General features: G+C 49.1%; 1 protein-coding gene across 3 annotated transcripts in view; it reads right to left on the reverse strand.

The window, feature by feature from the left end:
- The window catches only part of CD99L2 (CD99 molecule like 2), a 95,471-nt gene extending 92,976 nt beyond the window's left edge, over positions 1 to 2,495 (reverse strand). For all 3 annotated transcript variants that reach the window (XM_081081324.1, XM_081081323.1, XM_081081322.1), the window contains exon 1: positions 2,306 to 2,495. In XM_081081324.1, coding sequence (XP_080937450.1) covers positions 2,306 to 2,372 — 67 coding nt within the window. In that variant the 5' untranslated portion in view covers positions 2,373 to 2,495. The remainder of the gene's footprint in view (positions 1 to 2,305) is intronic.
- Between the last annotated feature and the right edge of the window lie 20,224 nt (positions 2,496 to 22,719).

Raw genomic sequence — 22,719 nt, forward strand, 5'->3', positions numbered from 1 at the left:
AAAGACCTGTATGTATATATGCATAACCCATGGACACAGACAATAGGGTACCGAAGGCCTGGGTTGGGAGCAGGATGCAATGGGGGGGGGGGGAAAGGGGGCATATGTAATACTTTCAACAATAAAGAATTATTTTAAAAATATCGTTAAGTGAGGATTAACCAAAAAAATTATTGATTTCAGAGAGGAAGGGAGAGGGAGGGAGAGAGAGAGAAACATCAATGATGAGAATCGTTGATCGGCTGCCTCCTGCACATCCCTTACTGGGGATGGAGTCCACAACCCGGAGATGTTCCCTGACTGGGAATCAAACTATGACCTCCTGGTTCATGGGTTGAGGCTCAACCAGTTCGCAGTTTCCTCTACCACCTCCTAAATCACCTAGTGCAGTGTCGGCAAACTGCGGCTCGCGAGCCACATGCGGCTCTTTGGCCCCTTGAGTCTGGCTCTTCCACAAAATACCACATGCGGGCGCACATGTACAGTGCGATTGAAACTTCGTGGCCCATGTGCAGAAGTCGGTATTTTGTGGAAGAGCCACACTCAAGGGGCCAAAGAGCCGCCTGTGGCTTGTGAGCCGCAGTTTGCCGACCACTGACCTAGTGTAACACATGATGGTGAAGAACTGAGACTTGATCATTTACATTCTTCACCTTCTCAATGTACGTAGCATGTTGAAAACTTTCAGAAGATAGCCTTTAAAGGAGTATCATTTTTCTAACTTTTTTGTGCTTCCACACTCAAAATTTCCACATCGTTAGGTGCAAGTCAATTAAATGATTATACTTTTTCCCACAAATGCATTATACACAAAAAGAAATAGAAAATTCCACAACCCTGTAACTTTATTTTTCTTCAAGGCACGAACAACATGCCATACTGCCATGTTTGTAGTTGTTTTCACCCCCCACCAGAACATCAGCTCCATGAGGACAGTCTCAGTTCTGTTCACTGCACCACCAGTGGATAGAGCAGCCGTGGGCAAACTACGGCCCGCGGGCCGGATCCGGCCCGTTTGAAATGAATAAAACTAAAAAAAAAAGACCGTACCCTTTTATGTAATGATGTTTACTTTGAATTTATATTAGTTCACACAAACACTCCATCCATGCTTTTGTTCCGGCCCTCCGGTCCAGTTTAAGAACCCATTGTGGCCCTCGAGTCAAAAAGTTTGCCCAGCCCTGGTCTAGAACAAAGCCTGGCACCTTTGCCCATGTTGTACCAACTCCAGGAGAATTGCCCACATGAGAAACATTTCTGCATCTTTTGCAAAACTATTTTGTCTAGCACTGTCTACTGTTTTTTAGAGCTCCTTATATGTAACATAAAGCCCACAAGAAGTCAGTACTAGGACAAACTTTTATTTTTGCTCAGCTCATTTGTTTTTCATTAGTTGAATTTGCCTTGGTTGTCAAGAAGCTCAGAGCACAATTCTGTACGCAACTGCAGTGTTGTTTTTTTTAAACCCCTTTTTTGATGTGGGGGTGGGATATAAATAATTGAGAAGATTCTGCCAGTACAAGTGTAAGACCCTATTTTTAACCACAGACAACTTATTCTAAGATGCTTCTCAAACTTGAGTGCAAATTACCCGGGGATCCAGTTAAAATGAAGACTCTGACACAGTAGATCAGAGGCAGGGGTCTCCAGATGCTGCATTCCCAACGAGTCCCAGGTGATGGAGCGCGGGCCCTAGACCACACTTTGAATAGCCAGGATCTAAGAAACTTACCGCCTTGATTCGGCAGGATTTCTCTCTCCCCATCTTTGGCAAAAATACCATTAATGTTTCAAAAACTGGGGCGGTCACCAGAGGCACCTGGGGAGCTGGTTAGACCTACACCTCGCTGTCCCCACAGAGATCCTGAAAAAGGGGGTAGGAAGGCGCCCAGCAAGCTCGCCAGGTGTTTCTGTCGCAGGTGACCTAGAAACACATTTCGAGAAGCCCCACTGGAGGGAATGAGTGCTCTCTTCAAGGTTTCCCAAAGGCAACCTCCTGGGGACAGCTGTTGTCACCGGTGGTGACACCTTGTTCAGAATTTTAACGGGTACTATCCTGCTGTTTCCAGCCCAGCACCAGAAGGGGTCCCGCTTCCTCCTTTCCGGCCACGTGGATCGCAGCAGGGTCAGCCCCCAGTGGGCTTGGGGCTCGCACCCCCGCCCCACCGCCCGCCAACTGCGTCCGGCGCAGGCCCTTGGGGCGGGCACCGGGCCGCTCATGCGCACCATTGAGCCGCAAGGGCGTCGAGCCCCCGCCCCACGGGCCCTAGGGGGGTGGTCCCCGCGTGCACCCCGCTCGCCTTACCTCTCTGGACCAGAGTGTCCAAGGAGAAAGCGAGGCAGATGAGGAACGCCGAGCGCCAGGCCACCATTGCTGGGAGCGGACGGAGGGGACCCAGAGGAGAACAGTTTGCGCGAGAGCACCCAAGGAGTAGGTCCAGATGGAGTGGGGAAAGAGGCGGAGCAGCAGGAGGAGGAGCCTTGCCACCACCGCAGGACCCGGCCAGAGCCGGTGCGTGCGGCGCGCACGGGGAGGGACTAAAGGGGCGCGCGCGAGCGCAGACGCCGGGGGCGCGCCCGGCTTGGGTGAGGTGAGGGGCGGGCGGGTTTGCACCAGAGACGCGGGCGGCTGGGGGAGCCTGCAGTTTCGGGGGCGGGGCTGGTGTGCCAGAGGCGGACCCAGAGGACACCCCGCGGGCGGGGTTGTCTGGGTTGGGTGCAGGGCCAGCACCAGCAAGCGGCCCGCGGGTTCCTTCCCACCAGGGTCCTGGAGATGGAAGTCTCCGAGGTGGACCCTGCGGGCCCAGAGCAGTGTGGAGGAGCCAGAGGTGCGGGAGGCGAGTGTGGGGTGATTTACACGCAGTGCGCCAGATTCCGGGCCGGGCCATGGCGGGACCTAGGGCGGCGCACATGCCCGGTGCGGTCTGCCAGACTGGTGACCCTTGGACAGAGCTCTACCCCTTCTGACCTTGGTGTCATCAGGATAAAGGCTCTTCCCTAAAGGCCCCTCTGGCTGCGGCTCCAGGATGGCACCCGCGCTTTTGCCTCAGTCGCTGTAGCCGACCTTAGTTTTTCAGAGACACTGGCTGCCCGCCCACTCGCTGATGCCTGCAGGAAACTGTAGTGGAACCCGGTCCAGAGGTTAACAAAAAGGGCTGTTTTCGTGTCTGGCCACGGTTGGCAAAACAGCGGTATGTCTGGAGGAAACTAGCCCGAGGTCGGAGCTCCAGGGCAGGCCAGAGGGAAGGGGTGGGGCGGGCTAAACTGGAGTGCCGCGGGCCCAGGGGACAAAGGGGTAGGCACAGGGTTAGCTCTCCGGAGACTTTGATGAATGTGCCGAAAGCGCAAGTTCATATCTGCAGAGTCGCGCTGTAAACAAGCTCACAAATAGACAAACGCGCTGCAGTCCTTTCCCATGAACCCCCGCAAACGAAGTCCGTGTCCTGGACCGGGCAAAATCAGACTCTGGCACTGCCCTGAAGAGCAAAACGCCCATTTCAGCCTTTGAGGTGAACGCCCTCAAGAAGGGCTCCAGCTGCAGCCAGCTTTCGAGGACAAAGAGAAAGCACCGCAGCTCTCCTGAGTGGCAGAGCAGGGGCGTCAAGCCTGTCCCTACCATTATTCGACATGGGCTGCATTGGGCCACATCGTCCTCAAAGGGCAGCTACTACCACGTCCACCCAGTGTTCCTTCGTAGACTTCCTGTGCCCCACACCGCCGGGCCCACCCCTCCAGAGACCCCACCACCACTAGTGCCTTCCATCAATCATCCTCTGAGCCATAGTGGGGGGTAAGGGTCTCCTTGAAATGGAGCCTGTGACTTCCATCCTTTGCCCTGAATCCTGGGACTTGAAAAATAAAACATAAGGAGATTTTCAGGGCAGTGCTTACTTATTCTGTGTCACTACGAGCAGAAATAGCTAGTTATCGAACACATACTATATGCATGGTATACTCTAGGTATTTTACCCTTATTTTTTATTCCTCACAACTTCATGTAGCATCTCAATGATTAATGAGGGGAAAGAAGTAAAATGGAGGTTCCTTGAGGTTGAAGAGTAAATCAGCTCCAGTTCCTTAGTGTCCAAAGGCACAAGGGGATCACTAGGAAGCCCAGTGGGTGAATGGCTAAGAACATGTGCTTTAGAGCCAAGCAGAGATGAAATCCTGGCTGGATTCAATAAGGTTGTGCTAAGGATTAACTGACATGGTGGAAAGTGGGTGGCCTACACTGAGGAAGTGAGGAAAATGCAGCCTCTGAGTTGAGGCCATCTCAGTCAACATGCCCTGGACAGTCACACACACCAGGAGCTCTACCTGGTACATGTGTAATGCAGACACCTAAACCCCACCAGCAGAATACTGGTCATGGTGTAATACACAATAAAACTATCTTCTAGCTCGGGTAATTGGCCCACTGGCCAAATCCAGCCCACCTGTTTCTCTGCATGGCCTGCAGTCTAAGAGTGTTTTTGTATGTTTAAATGCTTGAAAAAAATCAAAAGAAGATTATTTTGTGACATGGGAGAGTTAGTTATATGAAATTCAAATGTCAGGGCCCATGAAGTTTGTGGGCGCACCCATTCATTTCTGTATTGTTGATGGCTATCTCTGTGCTGGCACAGCAGAGTTGTTATTGTGACAGGGATCATGGCGCCCACAAAGCCTAAAATAATTACTACCTTTACAGAGAAGTTTGCTGGCCTCTGTTTTAGCATGTTGAACTCTGACAAGGATGAATATTTTAAAAATATTTTTTATTGAATTTTTTAGAGAGAGAGGAAAGGAGAGGAAAGGAGAAACATGGATGTGATCAATTGGTTGTATCCTACACACCCCCTACCGGGTATCAAGCCCACAACCCAGACATGTGCCCTGACTAAGAATTGAACTGGCAATCTCCTGGTGCACAAGAAGAATGTCCAACCATTTGGCCATACCAGCCAGGGGTGAAAAGGATGAATATTAACAGGTGATGGTGTGAGACCTAAACAGTGTGCTCCACCAGAACACAGGATGACACAGGAATAAGAACCAACAGAAAAGGGTAATGTTGCCCAGCTGGCGTAGGTCAGTGGTTGAGTGTCGACCTATGAACCAGGAGGTCACAGTTCAGGTATGGGGCACATGCCTGGGTTGCAGGCTCAATCCCCAGTGTGGGGTGTGAAGGAGGTAGCCAATCAAAAATTCTCTCTCATCATTGATGTTTCTATCTTTCTCTTCCTCTCCTTTCCTCTCTGAAGTCAATCCTATTTAATAAAGAGGTGATGTGAAAATTGACCCTCACTCTATGATGCTGTCACAAGATGACTGCACCCACAGCAGAGGCAGGGTTGCCGTAACACATGATGGCTGTGCCCACAGTGGAGGTGGGGTTCCCATAACTAGCCATAACGAGCAATCAGCAGGGACCTGAGGCTGCGTGGCACAGGGCCAGGCCAGGGGACCTCAGGCCACACCCCCTGCCCGGTGGGGCTTGAAGGGGGACCTCAGATCACGCCCCCTCCCCGCCTGGTGGGGCTTGACAAGGGACCTCAGTCCATGACCCCCCGCCCAGCAGGGCCTGATGAGGGACCTCAGGCCACGCCTCCCATCCCAGCACTGGGCCAGGGGACCTGAGGCTGCGCCCCCTTCCCGGCAGGGATTGATAGGGGTGGGGCCGGGTCTGGATCTCGCCTAATGGGAGTAGGGCCAGCTAGGTCTGGGTCTCATGTGATTTCGAGGTGCACGCAGGTGAGCAGGGACTTGACTCTGGGTCCTGTGGCGTGCCCCAGACTCTGACAGGAAGAAGATTTTCACATACATTTTACTAATTTTCTTTCATTTCTGACACTTCCATTATAGAGAAAGGGCAAATAGCAATATTAAAATATTTCCTCTAATTAATTCCCTTTTAATGTGCACAAATTTCTTGCACCGGGCCACTAGTAAAAATATATTTTTTAAAAAGAGAAAAGGATAATGTTTACCGTGTGCCAAAAGACACCCACTCAAAAATGTAATTAATCAAAATATTGAAAATGTCTGAGGTCAGTTATCCTACCAGATAACTCTCCCTATGTAAAATGACTCATCTGGGCCCAGGCTAGTCTCTAAGTCTCATATAAATTAGGTTAGTGTGAGTCTGAAAAGGCTGATGACATCTAGGTCCTGAGTCTGCCAGGCTGAAGACCAGCCTAGAACTTGGTAATCCTGTCAATCAGATAGTAGTTATCCTGCTGAATTGAAGTGGAACATGGAGTTGACTTACAAACAGGAAATTCTACACTTAGAAACTGATTCTGTGCCTGCCCCTGGACACACACACATACACTCCCCACTGCCCCTGAACATGGGAACTGGGGACAACTCCTGGCCCAGCCAGCCTTGTCCCCACCCTCTTGCAACTCCTTACACCTTCCTGAACTTCTCACATCCTGAAAATTGTCACCAATTGAAAAGCCATTTGGTCTGACAAGCTTCTCTCCTAAAAAGCCCTATTTTCCTCAGCTCTGACAGAGAAGTACCCCATAGACCAGCCGTGGGCAAACTACGGCCCGTGGGCCGGATCCGGCCTGTTTGAAATGAATAAAACTATTGAAAAAAAAGACCGTACCCTTTTATGTAATGATGTTTACTTTGAATTTATATTAGTTCACACAAACACTCCATCCATGCTTTTGTTCCGGCCCTCCGGTCCAGTTTAAGAACCCATTGTGGCCCTCGAGTCAAAAAGTTTGCCCACCCCTGCCATAGACAAATGGCCATCAGGCAAGTTGGTTGAGTCTGAGAGTACACGAGAGGCACAGATGGAGCTGGGAGGACTTCTGAGGGCTAGCCTGGTATTCCACCATTTCCCAACCTTCTGCCCTCACCCTCATTACACACCATAGCCTTGAGAAGAGTACTCTAAATTCCAAAACAGCTATATCTCACTATCATAGTGCAGAGTTCCAGTCTATATCCCAAGTGTCACAGACCCTTTCTTGCAAAGTCCCCCAAGGGGGCCTCCTTCACCCATGGCCAAATTCACTCACACCAGTGGTGAGGGCTTGGGGCTGGTATGGGGTTAGGTGGAGGGGGTCGATGAGGGAAAAGGGGGGATATATGTAATACTTTCAACAATAAAGATTTAAAAATAGAATAAAATAAAAACAAAATCACTCTCACTTAGAAGCATCTGCCCACCAGGCCACTGGACAGGCCTTGCCACCGCTGCCACCACCACTGTGGAGTGGAAGGGGCCACTTGAGAGCACCAGTGTCCATGTCACGAGTGCCATTTCCTGCTAACCTCCACTCCCATTGATCCTTGGGCCAGAATGGAGAGGGAGGGCAGCGACAAAGGCTGATGGGACCCAAGGCAGCTCAGCTTGTGCTCATGGCTTCAACAGCCCTTCCATCTGCTTCCTCTTTTCTGGCACAGCCTTTGGTTAATCCCTCTTAACCAAACTAGTTTGTGGGCCCCTTCACCATAGGGGTGGGAAAGGGAGCCACGTCTCCCCTACCCCTGAACTCCCCACTGTGCGGGCCAATTAAGAGACAAAGACTTCATGCATTTCAATGGGAATTATAGAGGCTAGCTAGTAGAGGGGCGGGGGGAGCACCAAGGGCTACAACAGTTCCCCAAATGCCTGACATCACACATCAGGTCTTTACCAGTCCCAGGCAAAAGAAGAAAAATGCGGTTGTTGTTGCAAGTTTTTCCCCATAAAGCTAGAGTACTGACCTTTATTCTGAAATCATAGGCTTTTTAGTATACAAAAGTCCTTTATTTCATGAAAAGATGGCAGTGTTTTGTTTAATGTGCTTACTTTGCAAAATAGGAAGTTGGCAACCCTACCCATCCCCAAATTTAAAAGAAAGAAAGAAAGAAGGAGAAAGAAGGAAAGAAAGAAAGAAAGAAAGAAAGAAAGAAAGAAAGAAAGAAAGAAAGAAAGAAAGAAAGCTACTTGTTAGTAAAATTCACAATTCTGGGAATCACTGCCTATACCAGCATATTCAGCCCCACCCAGGACCCTGAAACAGGACTTTTTTTTTAACACACCACACCCCATATGTAAACAGAAGCCCTGAAAATTGATTCTAAAGCAATATTCCCTTTCATATTTTTTGAATTGTAAGCAAATTATCTCTCGGTCTTCTACGCCTCTCCACAGAGTTCTTGGATTTTATGATAAGGCAAGGTCAGGCAGAGCCTTGAATGCCATGCTAATGAGCAAAGATTTGATTCTGAGAACAAAGGGAAGCCACTACAGGGTTTTAACCATTAAACAGCAGAGTGACTATAGGAGTGGCTACTGGCATCATCTAGCAGGGAGAGGCTGGGATCTGTGGGGCTGAAGAGAAGAGTTTATTTAGATTCAGAGTACATATGTGGTAGAGGAAGCAGTGTCCATGAAAGGAGGGGATAGGTATGTGGGTCTGTACCAGTTCTCAGGACAGGGAGGAAAGCAAGTCCCAGGTGCCCTGTGGGGAGGAGACAGATGACAAGCAATTATAACTCCATGTGATACAGGCAATTAGAGAGGGTAACACAGGGCACTGTGGGGGCCCATCCCAGTTGGATGACCAGGGTTGAGCTGATTTAAGGAAAAGTAATAATTCACGCAGATAGGTTTGTGTGTGTGTGTGTGTGTGTGTGTGTGTGTGTGTGTGTGTGTGGCGGGGGCAGGGGGGGGGCGTGAAAACCGATGAAGCAAAGGCCCAGAAATGAGAAAGCTCAAAACATATGGAATATGAGTCAGCTGTATCCGGGCCTTGTAGGGCTCACTGAGCAAATGAAGTTTGGACTCTATCCAAAGGCAACTGGGAACCCCAAAGAGTTTTCATTGGGGCCGGGGTGAGACTGCAGAGTGACAAGATCAGATTGGCATTTCATGGATCTATTTCTTTTAAAAAATATAGGTTTTTTTATTGATTTCAGAGAGGAAGGTGAGGGGAGAGAGAGAGAGATAGAAACATCAATGCTGAGAGAGAATCATTAATCTGCTGCCTGCTGCACATCCCTTACTGGGGATCGAGCCCACAACCTGAGCATATGCCCTGACCGGGAATCGAACCATGACCTCCTAGTTCATAGGTCAACACTCAACCACTGAGCCACGCAGGCCAGGCTCATGGATCCATTTCTTTACAGAGACTCAGGGGTCTCTTGTACAAAATCCAGCATCTCCCTTAGAAAATGCTACTCTAGGTGACAGAGCCATCCTATCTAATAAAAGAGAAACATGGTAATTGGCGTACGACTGCTACCCTTCCCATTGGCTAATCAGGGTGATATGCAAATTAACTGCCAGCCAAGATGGCGGCCAGCAGCCAGGCAGCTTGAAACTAACATGAGGCTTGCTTGCTTCAGTGACGGAGGACTGCAACGTTCCCCGCCTGCCTTGCCGGCCTCTGAGCCTGCAGTTTCAAACATTGTAACAAATATAGAAGCTAAACAAAACCCCAGAAACCAGCTTTCAGCTGGCTGGGATCTCAGAGCTGGAGTTGATACAGAGTTTTGATTATAGAACCGAAACAAACCAGATACCTGTTTTCAGCAGCTGAGGCCTCAGAGCTGGAGCCAAGCCTCAGAGCTAAAGCTGGCCCAGAATAAAAAAAGAAAAAAAAGAAAAAAAGGAGCAGTTGGGAGCTTCAGTCCCAGCCTGAAAACAGCCCTGAGCCCCTCACCCAGACTGGCCAGGCACCCCAGTGGGGACTCTCACCCAGACGGGTGTGTGACCAGCTGCAAACAGCCATCATCCCCTAATCCGGGCCAAGCCTCAGAGCTAAAGCTGGCCCAGAATTTTAAAAAAAGAGAAAAAAGGAGCAGTTGGGAGCTTCAGTCCCAGCCTGAAAACAGCCCTGAGCCCCTCACCCAGACTGGCCAGGCACCCCAGTGGGGACCCCCACCCTGAAGGGTGTGTGACCAGCTGCAAACAGCCATCATCCCCTCATCCAGGCTGGCCAGGCACCCCAGTGGGGACCCCCACCCTGATCCAGGACACCCTTCAGGGCAAACCAGCCAGCCCCCACCCATGCACCAGGCCTCTATTCTATATAGTAAAAGGGTAATATGCCTACCAGCACTGAGATCAGCGGAGCTGAGAGGCCTCCCGGCACTGGGATCAGTGTGACGGGGCAGCACCCAAACCCCCTGATCGCCCTGCAGCTCTGTGTGTGACAGGGGGCGGGGCCACAACCTCCCTATCTGCCCTGCTCTTTTAGTGACAGGTGAAGGCGCCCCAACCCCCTGATCGGCCCTGCTCTGTGCCTGATAGGGGGGCGCTCCCCAACCCCCTGATCACCCTGTGGCTCTGTGTGTGACAGGGTGCGGCGCCCCAACCCCCCCACCCCACGGGCCCTGCTCTGTGTGTGACGGGGTAGAGCCATAACCTCCCCATCGGCCCTGCTCTGAGTGTGAGAGTGGCGGCGCCCCAACCCCCTGATCCGCCCTGCTCTGTGCGTGACAGGGGGCAGCGCCCCAACCCCCTGATTGGCCCTGCTCTGTGGGTGACAGGGGGCAGCGCCCCAACCCCCTGATTGGCCCTGCTCTGTGTATGACAGGGGGCAGCGCCCCAACCCCCTGATGGGCCCTGCTCTGTGCATGACAGGGGGTGGCGCCGCAACCTCCCCATCGACCCTGCCTTGAGTGTGAGAGGGGGCGGTGCCCCAACCCCCCAATCGGCCCTACCCTGAGCGTGTCTGAGGGTGGCATCGCAACCTCCCAATCCGCCGTGCTCTGTGCATGACAGGGGGCGGCGCCCCAACTCCCCAATCGGCCCTGCTCTGAGCCTGACCAGGGGCTGCACTTAGGGATTGGGCCTGCCCTCTGCCACCCAGGAGCAGGCCTAAGCCAGCAGGTCGTTATCTCCCGAGGGGTCCCAGACTGCGAGAGGGCACAGGCCGGGCTGAGGGACCCCCCCTTCCCCCCGAGTGCACAAATTTTTGTGCACCGGGCCTCTAGTCTGTATTAATAAAAGGGTAATATGCTAATGAGACCAGGAGACCTTCCAGACAAAGTCATGGTGGCAGGGCCGAGACAGAGGCAGTTAGGGACGATCAGGCCAAGAGGGGAGGGCAGTTGGGGGTGAGCAGGCTGCCTGGGAGGGCAGTTGGAGGCCACGAGGCTGAGAAGGGGGGGTAGTTGGGGGTGAGCAGGCTGCCAGGGGGCAGTTGGGGGCCATGAGGCTGGCAGGGGGGGCAGTTGGGGGCAAGCAGGCCAGTGGGGGGTGGGGTAGTTGGAGCGATCAGGCCAGTAGGGGGAGCAGTTGGAGGTGAGCAGGCCAGCAGGGGGCAGTTGGGGGCAAGCAGGCCAGTGGGGGGGGGCAGTTGGGGGCAAACAGGCTGGCACAGGGGTAGTTGGGGGTGAGCAGGCTGGCAGGGGAGCAGTTGAGGTGATCAGGCTGGCAGGGGAGGCAGTTGGGGGCAAGCAGGTTGGCAGGGGGGGCAGTTGACGGCAAGCAGGCCAATGGGGGGGGCAGTTGGGGTCAATCAGGCCAGCAGGGGGGGCAGTTGGGGGCAAAAAGGCCAGTGGGGGGCAGTGGGGGACAAGCGGGCTGGCAGGCAGAGTGGTTAGGGGCAATCAGGCAGGCAGGCAGATGAGCGGTTAGGAGCCAGCAGTCCCGGATTGCAAGAGGAATGGCTGACTGCTGGTTTAGGCCTGATCCCTGTGGGACATCCTCTGAGGGGTCCCAGATTGGAGAGGGTGCAGGCCGGGCTGAGGGACACCCCCCACCTGTGTATGAATTTTGTGCACCAGGCCACTAGTTGAATAATAAAAAGCTGGGGAAAGTAGAGAGGGGATCTTGATGGGGCATAGAGGCAGGGAGAAGAGTGAGGAGGCTGGGGCAAGAATTTCAGGAGTGCTTAGCTAGGCTTAGGTGGAGCAGGGAGCTGGGATGTGGACTCTCAGATTCTGCTGGTTGTCTGGAGACAACCCAGTGTGGCTGGTCAGGAGCTGAAGCTTTACAGACAGAGGTGACTTCGATTTCTCTGGAAGTCACCTCTGCAGAATCCCTCCCCCCCCCCCCCCCCCCCGCCAATCATACCTGTTGCAACTTTGTGTCATAAAATTGCTCAACCCCCACCTCCCCAAGGGATCCTTTGACCGTAGCATTTTGTAATCCAGTGCCACAGATTCCCATTAGATAGTAATCATCTCATCCTTTTTATTTCTGTTAGAATTCACGTTTGGGGGTTTCAGTTCTTTTCTCTTCATTTTATTTTATTTTTTAATTTGAATTCTATATTGTTAAAAGTATTACGTATGTCTCCTTCCCCCCCCCCCCACCACTGACCTCTCCCCGGCTGCTCCCCCCCCCCATGAGGTTTTTTTTTTTTTTTTAATACACCAAGGACCATACAACAGTGATGATAATGGCAATGGTGGCCATGGTGACAACAGTCCTGAGGAAAAGAAGACGGGTACAAAATGCCAGTGGGTCAGGACTTGGTTTCAAGGCTCATTATCATGAGAAGGAGTCCTCTTCTCTGGAAATCTAAATGCAAAACGCCCACCCATCTTCTGGAAGCCGGTGTGCCAAGTCAAGCAGGGCAAAACCTCATACCTGCATGTTTTCCTAATGCAAGAGACTGTTCTGTACATTTCTTTCTAGTGCTCAGATGAATTAATATGAAATTTGCATAAGCACTTGGCAAGAAATAATTTATGTCTCTGTAATACTTCCGAGGCAGCATTTTCCACTCTGAATCCTGACCTCTGCAGGAACAGGACTTAACATTTGCCTACCAAATGTGAAGATGTAGGAACTTATTTAACTTACGTAGTGAAGTCTACCTGAAGCACTTGGGAGACACAAACCACAGAAACCAATATTTGGCCTCTTTATGTCTTTTCCTGTAATGGAAGCAATCCAAGAAACCCCTCAGAAGAAGTTACAGGACACAAATGTGGAAAGCAGCATCCTATTAATGGTAACAACATTGTGTTCAGATAACCTCCTGCTGGTTTTCAATGGGTATTGCCACTTCTTTGGGGCACCAAATACATCAAACACCCTCCTACACACAGACAGACACATGCACACACACGCATACACACACACATCCATAGGGCACTGGTGGATGTGAATTTGGATATTACAGTAGCCAAATACCAGCCCATCCAACAAGACCATCCTATTCCATTAACTCTTATGCAAATGTCAAACCTCTGTTTGATTTCAGACTTTTATCACCAGGCATGGGTAACCTGAGGGAGAGAAAAATCAGAGCAGTACAGATCTGCCACTAACTGATTTTGTGAATTTTAACAAAACTTTATTACCGTGTATTAAGTACCTAGCAATTCAATTCCTTCAAGACTTCTCAAAGCACTCCCCTCTTTCCATCCCCACTAAGGACACCCCAGCACAAGTGGCCACCTGAGACTAATGCAAGAAAATGGAGCATCTTAAGTGGGATCCTTACTTCCCTTTCTCTGTCTACTCTTCATACTAGAGGGATCTGAAAGTGTTCAGTCAGATCACAGTCCTGACCTGCTCAAGCTTCTTGCCATTGTTCCTGGGACCTGGTATAAACTCCTGAGCTCAGCATTCAAGGCCCTGTAGAACTTGGCCTCAGATGACATCTTCAGCCATCTCCCTCCCACTGCTCCTGGCCCCAGCTTCCATTCTCACTGGAGCACTTGCTGGTCTCTAAACCTCTGTGCTTCTTCCTTTCTCTGTGTTTTTGCTCACACTGTACCTTCTGCCAGGTTCTTTCTTCTCACTCTAACCTCTTTCCCTGGGCCATCTCATTCATTCCCACGTGTAGATCACACCCACCTTTACCTCTCCAGCCGTGCTTCTTCTGTGAAACTAGATATCTACATTCAAATGGCTGTTCTGCATTGTCTAATGGCTGTTTCAGAGGCATTGCAATGTCCAAAACAGAACAATCCATCCTTGTCACCCTGCCACTCCCCCACATGGTCCCCACCAGTAAATGGCACCATGGATTTCCCAGTTGCTAGGGCCACAAACCTAGGAGACAGCCTTGACTCCTCTCCTGGTCTAATCCACTCCATTATCAAGTACTAAAAACTCTGCCTTCTAAACAGCCTTGGATGGCTCTGGCTGGTTTGGCTCAGTTGGTTGAGTGTTGTCCTTTGCACTGAAAGACTGAGACCGGTCAGGACACATGCCCAGGTTGCAGGCTCAATCCACTCCCAGTCTGGGGTACATATGGGAGGCAGCTAATGAATGTTTCTCTTCTCTTCTCTTTTCTGTTCTCTCTCTCTCTCTCTCTCTCTCTCTCTCTCTCTCTCTCTCTCTCTCTCATCAATAAAAACATATTTTAAACACCCTTGGATGTAGGCACCCATCTCTGCCCTGAATAACTGTGTCGCTGCCTCCAGCCCATTCTCCACCCAGCAGCCAGAGGGAGCCTCTTAAAAAATAAATCAGATCATGTTGTTCCCTTGCTTAAAGTCCATTAATCTCATGTTAAAGACTCTTCATCTCACTTAGAATAAATCCCAATGCCTGACTCAATGACCTTCCTTCTCTTTTCCACCTGGCTGGCTTTGGTTTACCCCCCAGGCCTTACTAGAACACACTGTCCTCCCTATTCCTCTCTCCCCCACCACAGAAGGGTGAGGGGCCCATTCTTTCTACTCCTATGGTCTCTGTGCTGGGCTGTCCTTTAGAACTGGGCCTGCTACTTTGAAAATTGTTGTCTCCTCTCACTGATGCCCTGGTTCTCAACCCTGGCAACATGATAGAAGCTTTTATTTTTTAATTGTTATAAATTGAGGTAAAATTCACATAGCATAAAACTCGCCCCCCTTTTTTTTCAGACAGAGTGGAAGGGAGGGGACAGACACACAGAGAGAAACATTGATGTGAAAGAGACATATCGATTGGTTGGCAAGATACATGCGCTTGACTGGAATTGAACCCACAACCCTTCAGTCCATAGGCTGATGCTTTATCCACTGAGCCAAACTGGCTAGGGCAAAATCCACCCTTTTAAAGTGTACAATCCTATATAATAAAAGGCTAATATGCAAGTAGACCTAACAGCAGAACAACCAAACAACTGAACAACTGGTCGCTATTATGTGCGCTGACCACCAGGGGGCACATACAGAACATGGCTGGCATTGGCAGAAGGCAGCAGAGCATGGAACATGGTGGACATTGGCCATGGCGGGATGGTGGAGCAGGTGAGCAGGGGGTGCCAGACCAAGGTGGGGCACTTGTTGCTGTCATTGGGGTTAGCCTCTGGTGGTTACTGAAAATTCTTTGCTCCCGCGCTCCGTGGTCCCACCCAGCACTCGCACCTGCTGCCGGCACTGGAGCCGCCACTTGCACCCATTGCCAGCAACCATTGCCGGCACTCCATGCCAGCCCCAATCACTTGGTGCCAGCAGCGGGTGTGAGTGGCGGCTGCTGGTCCTGATCGCCCCTCAGGGCTTCTCCACCTCCCCCTGCTCCTAAGGGGCAATCAAAGCCAGCAGCCACCTCTTGCACCCGCTTGCGGGCATTGGCCCCAATTACTCTGTGCCATCAGTGTGTGGGAGCAGCGGCGGCAGGCGGGAGCGGGACTGCCAGCAGACAGGGGACCAAGGGCCATGGGGGGCCTGGAGGATGGGCCAAGACCTGCCCCTGTGCCTACCACAGCCTCACAGCCCACAGCTCCTTTCAAGGTGCATGAATTTCGTGCACTGGACCCCTAGTTTTAAATAAATAAATAAATAAATTAATTAATTAATTAATAATGAAGTGTACAATTTAGTGGTATTCAGCACATTCAGCATTGCATAACCATCACCTCTATTTACTTCCAGATTATTTCCATCACCCCATACCCATTAGCAGGCACTCCCCATTTCTCCTCCCCAGCCGCTGGCAACCACAAATCTGCTTTTGTGTTTCTATGGATTTGCCTGTTCTAGACATTTCATACAAATAAATCATACACTATGTGACATTTTGTGTCTGACTTCTTCCACTGAGCATAATGTTTTCAAGGCTTATCCATGTTGTAGCATGATCCTGGTTGCTTTTTATGGCTAAATAATATTCCATTTTATGGATAGACCACATTTTATCCATTCATCAATAGATGGACATTTCGGTTGTTTCCAGTTTGGGGCTATTGTGATTAATGCTGCTATGAACATGCATGTACAAGTTTTTGTGTGAGCATATCTTTTCCTTTCTGTTACCCATTAGCACAGTGGGTATCCTGGTATTCAAATGCTAATGGCACTAAGCCCAAGGTCAACATGTACATCTTTCTCAAAACCTTTGAAAGTCAGATATTATTTGTCTATTTAATAAGGTATCATCTGTTACTATCTTGGGTGGGCATTTCCCATCTTTTACTATTTTTCACATATACCCTGATGTTGATTTTATCTAGATGGAAAGTTTCTGGAAGCCAGGGACACCTCTTACTTTGTGTTTCTCTCCACAGTGCATATAATTGGTATGAAATGAAATTTGGTTAAGTTGATTGGGTGAAAAGGAGGGGCACATCTAAATATTAGGTGCCCCTGGCACTTGAGTCCCTCCTTCCTCTGCACCTTCACTCTTTCCATCAGACTCTGAGGGAGAGGGGGAGCTGGCATTGGGCACAGAGCATAGGGAGGTCAGTAGCCTTCCCTTTGTCATCTGTGGGAATTTTCCTTTGGAAACTCTGACCTTTGAATTTTTCCGAAACTATCTTTCTGTGGTGAAAAATTATGAAAGAACTTAGTGAGCCCAGCTGACCTCGCTCAGTGGTTGAGTAGCGACCTCTGAACCAGGAAGTCACAGTTCGATTCCTGGTCAGGGCACATGCCTGGGTTGTGGGCTCGATCCCGAGTGAGAGGTGTGCAGGAGGCAGCCAATCCATGATTCTCTCTCATCACTGATGTTTCAATCTCTCTCTCCCTCTCCTTTCCTCTCTGAAATCTATAAAAATATATATATTTTAAAAGAACCGAATGAAAGTATCTTACTCAGGAATCTCCTCACTGTGTCTTCTGAGACTTTCTTCTTGCTGTCACCACTGTCTTTTCCCTGGTTCCAGTTGTCCCCATCTCACTTCAGGATAATTGGACCAGCTGCTCCCTGGTCCCATTGCCTCCAGCGCTGCACCCATGAACCCATGCTCTACAGGCAGTTGGGTGGCTGTCCTGAAACAGATTTCCTCCTTTGACTTTTGAGCTTACAAATGGCAACTTGTCTCCAATCTCTTAAGTGTGGGATTCCAGGCACCCCCACCATCTGACCCTGAGGCCCAGACCCTTTCATAACTCCTATGACTCTGATACTGCACTATGGCACACTTTGGTTTGTTTGTTTGTTTCTCTTCTTTTGTTGTTGTTTTTTAATCCTCACCCGAGGGTATTTTTCCATTGATTTTTAGAATGAAAGAGAGAAACATCAATGTGAGAGAAACACATTGATTGATTACCTCCTGCATGAGCCCCTACCAAGGCCCAGGCTAGGGAGGAGCCTGCAAGTGAGGTACATGCCCTTGACTGGAATCAAACCCGGGGCCTTTTAGTCCACAGGCCGAAACTCTATCCGCTGAGCCAAACTGGCTAGGGCTGGCACACTTTGGTTATTTAAAAAAATGAAGTAGGAATATGGATGTCTCTGGGGCTCAGTCCAGGCTATCCCCTTTCCTGGAATGTCTGACCACTCACAACACATCCTGAAAGATTCACCTCCTCTGCAAGCACTGTCTCCTCAGCACTCCTCCCACCTGGGAGCTTTGTCCCAGTGTGAAGCCAATACATACTCTCTAAAGAGAGCAATAGGCCACAATGAGATCCAACTTCATTCCCACAAGGGAGGCTATAATAAAAAAAGGCAGACAAAGTGTTGGTGGGAATATGGATGAATTTAAACCCTCAAAGATTGCAGCTGGGAACGTTATCTTTGTTCGGACTGCTGTAACAGTGCCATAGACTGGGCGGCTTGTAAAAATACATTAACACATGCGCTAGCCGGTTTTGCTCAGTGGATAGAACATCGGCCTGCAAACTGAAAGGTCCCAGGCTTGATTCTCGTCAAAGGCATATCCCTGGATTGTGGGCTCAATCCCCAATGTGGTACTTGCAGGAGGCAGCCGATCCATGATTCTATCTCATCATGGATGTTTCTACCTCTCTCTCCCTCTTCCTTCCTCTCTGAAATCAATAAAAATATATTTTAAAATATACATTAACACACATGGAAAGTACACAGAATAGTGCCTGGACTACGATAACCTCTCAAGGGTGGTAGTTGTTGTTTTGTTTTAACTATTATTGAAAGGGCTAGGACTACGCCCTCCATCTTACCCTGGGTCCTCCATTTTTGGGCAGAGCCATGTGCTCGGCAAGGCTTCTTCCCAGAAGCCCAAGCATCTGCTAGCCACACCCAGGATTTCTCTAAACTAATCAATGACAATCAAGGGAGGTGCACGCCATCAAGATGACCACATCCTGTGTAATGAGACACCGACTTGCACCTGGCCAATCGGCAGGACCTACAGTCACCTCTCCTGCCCTTACTCCACCCCCCTATAAAACTCCTCTTCACACCGGGCTAGGTCTCTCTCTGCCACCTGCTGCTGTGTCAGTAAGGAGGGCAGGGGAGCCAGACCCGGGTTTGAATAAGAGACTCTTTGCTTTTGCATCGGACTCGCTGGCTCCCTGGTGGGCTCTTGGGAATCTTGAAATCTGGGCATAACAATTATTAGTTTGGTTAAGTAGGTGGGAAGGGAAGGAGGCACAATAGGGAAATCATCTGGGGTATGTATACTTCCTGAATCACAACAGAAATATTTTACATATTTTTTCCCTTTACCCTTTCAAAAAGCCATGTTCTGCTTTATAAGCAGGGAGGTGACAGTCCTCCTGTCTCCTGGTCAGCCCACAGTGCCAGGATGCATTATCCGTTCTGGTTACCAGTAACCTCTCTGAGAGGCATTAACAAGCTGGACTTGTTCCAGGAATAAACGATCCAGATGTCAAAGGGAGCTCAGGACTTTCATACAAGGAATAATCTTGGGAAGTGTTTAGGCAAGAGAAAAAGATGACTTTAAAGAGTTAAAGGGTGAAGGATGATGGAGAATCCTGTAGGGTTTTTATGGGGGATTTGAACTGTTGTGAGTGGCCTCAACTGTGGAAACAAAGATAAAGGGACAAGTTATGGGATGATGGAACTTTCTAAGAGTCAGAACAACCTAAAGATGGAAGAGCTGGCTGGTCTCGTGGGGATGCTTAGGCCTGGTTCTCTAGTCCTTCTTTGATGTTTCTTCCATCTTAGAGACCTTATGACACACTGACCTCCCCCACCAGGTTTTGGCCAGGACAATAGTGAAAGACTGCTTTCCAAAACTGTTAGAGCAAAGCAAACAGAGGGTTTGGCAGGTCCTCTGTTTAGTCTAAGCCCAATTTGAGACACACCTTTGAGGCTTTGCCACATCCTGCCTATGGTCAAGTTGAATGGACACAGATTTTTCTGCCCACCTTTCCATTCTTACCCTGTGATGCTGAGCTGAGAAAGTGAGGCTGTGAGAGAGCTTCTGCCAGGAGCTTTTGTATTTAGAAGCAAGATGAATAGATGAATAGGAAAAGCAAACATATTGAAAAAAGTCCTGGGATTCTATCTAGATCAAGGCCAGGGTCTAGCTGCTGAATTGGGGCCCAGCCCATCCTTTCTAAAGTACACAATGCCCTTTCATCTCTTAAAAACGAAATTCTGACATTTAAGTGTGATCCATGCCTTTACAGAGTTCTTCATTCAGATGGATGATGAAAGGTACATGGGAGGCTTTCCCAGCTCAGCCCAATAGCGCAGAAGGCTCCTTCCTTCAATATTATCTGGTTCAGCAGCCCCTAATTTAAAGATGAAGAAACTAAGGCCCAAAGAGGGAAAGCCACGTGTCCAAGGTCACACAGCATCAATGATGTAAAACAGGCCTCCTGCCTTCCTGTGGAGCTGTTGGTGGTGCAGCTTCCTGGACCATGGCTGTTTAGTGGCTCCCTGGGGGCCACTCCTGCTGCCTGGTCCTCTAAGAAGGCCTTTCATTTGTGTCAGATTCTTCTGCCAAGTTCGAATCAAGCAGAGTGGTTTTTAACCACCAGCAGGGTTTTCACTTGTAAACCACAGGAGGGACCAGCTACTGACTCAACACAGGGATAACTTGACTCTCTCCAATGGAGCCCAGCATTTGAAGGGGTGATAATTGTTGATTTAAATGTTAATAAGTTAATGCTTATAATTTGCAAGCATTAAGTTACAGGTGATGCTGCTTCTCTTAGTGCCATTTCTTATGGGCTCTTTGGAAGTGCAGACAATATTACCCTTATTAGAGGATTTGTGCTTATTTTCAGTTTAGCTTGCCATCTGGTCAGAGAGGAAGAGAGGTTTGGAGAGTGTTCCGAGACTAATTCTGCTGTGCCCATTGATGAGCCTATCCTGTGCAATGTTCCATTTGCAGTCCATGAATCAAGTGCTATTCATGGGCACAGAACAGAACAAACCAACCCAAATCATTTAGCTTGCTTTACAGTCTCTCAATCCCACTCCCCCCTTTAAATGCATAAGCTCAAGGCCTGTCTCAAAGGCAAATATTGTACAAATGAAGAAATTGTCACAGAGTGTACTTGAAAAGAATTCAACTGATGTCGAACTACCCTGACCTGTAGGTGGCATGTCTTCAAAGAGATTCACTTGAATGGATTTAACCACCCCCTACATACATAAGAAATCTGTTTAGGACAGTGGTTCTCAACCTTCTGGCCCTTTAAATACAGTTCCTCATGTTGTGACCCAACCCTAAAATTATTTTCGTTGCTACTTCATAACTGTAATGTTACAACTGTTACGAATTGTAATGTAAATATCTGATATGTAGGATGGTCTTAGGTGACCCCTGTGAAAGGGTTGTTCAACTGCCAAAGGGGTCACGACCAACAGGCTGAGAACCACTGGTTTAGGAGGTCATTTCATGGCTCAGGAGGGGAGCTGAAATTCAAACTGTGAATTTAAAAAAATATATATTTTTATTGATGTGGATTTCAGAGAGAGAGAGAGATCAATGATGAGAGAGAATCATTGATTGGCTGCCTCCTGCACGCCCCCCCCCCAAGGGAATCGAGCCTGCAACTTGGACATGTGCGAACCATGACCTCCTGATTCATAGGTTGATGCTCAACCACTAAGCCACGCCAAATGCATATATGAAGGCTGGAGAGTGCAATGATATATCAGCAAAGAAAAGCAGGTGGCCTAAAAACAAGAATCAGGGAATGTGGATATATAGTCAACTATAGATCCACCAGGTGGCTGCTCCCCCTCCACCTGAGAGCATGGGAATTGGGGTCATTGTAACACAGACCAGCAGAAAGAGAACCTCTTAGGGGATCTGGAGTCTTTCTCGTTGCCATTTAAGGGGGAAGGTTTGGGTTGGTCAATGGAAATTTCAAATCCACAGGCAGACATCTGCCACCTCCATTCCTATGGGAGGCTGACCTACAAAGATAATGGAATCCTAATTCTGAGAACCTATGAATATTACCTTATATGGCAAAACAGACTTCGTAGATGTGATTTTGTTAAGGATCCTGAGATGGGGAGATTATCTTGTTTTTCTTTTCTTTCTTTCTTTTTTTTTCAGGGGGGGGGCAGATTATCTTGGATTATCCAGCTAGGCTCTAAATATAATCACAAATGTCCTCATAAGAGGGAGGCAGAGGATCATTGCCCACAGAGGCAATGTGACCACTGTATCAAGATGCTCTGCTGCTGGCTTTGAAGATGGAAGTAGGGCCCATAAACCAAGAAACACAAGAAATGAAGTTATAGATGCTGGAAAAGCCAAGCAAACAGATTTTCCCCTAAAGCCTCCTCAGAGAGGGTACCCCAGCCCACATGTTGGCTTTAGCCCAGTGAAACTGATTTTGGACCTCTGACTTACAGAAATGTAAGAGAATAAAGATGTGTTGTTTGAAGCCTCCAATGTGGTGGTAACTTGTTACAGCAGCCAAAGGAAATGGATACAACTCCCCTGATGTGCTATGCTTTTGAGAAGTTACTATAGTCACAGAAGTTTGGGCTCAAGAACAGGGCATTCCGTGTGCATTTGCTCTTTGCCAAGGACAGTCTAAACTGGCCTAACTAAGTTCCTTTATGTTTAATGCCCCGGCTGTTCTGGAACTTACTGGCATATTCCATGGAATAACAGGAGGCATAGTGGAGGGCCACACTCTTCAATCTTAGCAGACCAGCTTCCTAGTACATAGGATCGGATTCCCTTAGCCTGGGATTCTGGGTGAAGCCATTCCTGCCTCACTCTGCCTAGCTATCTGACAGTGCCATCTGCCCTACCTGTCAGGGCAGAATGTGGTCAAAGAAGTGTTATTCTTAATTTTTTAAAAATATAGTTTTTATTGATTTCAGAGAGGAAGGGAGAGGGGGAGAGATAGAAACATCAATGATAGAGAATCATTGATCAGCTGCCTCCTGCACGTCCCTTACTGGGAACTGAGCCTGCAACCTGGGCTTGTGCCCTGACCAGGAATTGAACCTTGACCGCCTGGTTCATAGGTTGGTGCTCAACCACTGAGTCATACTGGCTGGTCAGGAATATTATTCTTCCACTGCCTTAACAAGCCTCCTCTTCAGGGACTACTTCAAGAAGTGAACTCTTGGCTTATTTTAGCAATCATCAGCCTTTTATGGGTTTCTACTTTGTGCTTTCAACTATGGTTGGCTTAAAGTCTGAGCTATATTTGCTTATTCATTCATCAAACATTCACCAAGAG

Source organism: Myotis nattereri (genome assembly GCF_964212035.1).
Source record: "Myotis nattereri genome assembly, chromosome: X".
NCBI lineage: Eukaryota > Metazoa > Chordata > Mammalia > Chiroptera > Vespertilionidae > Myotis > Myotis nattereri.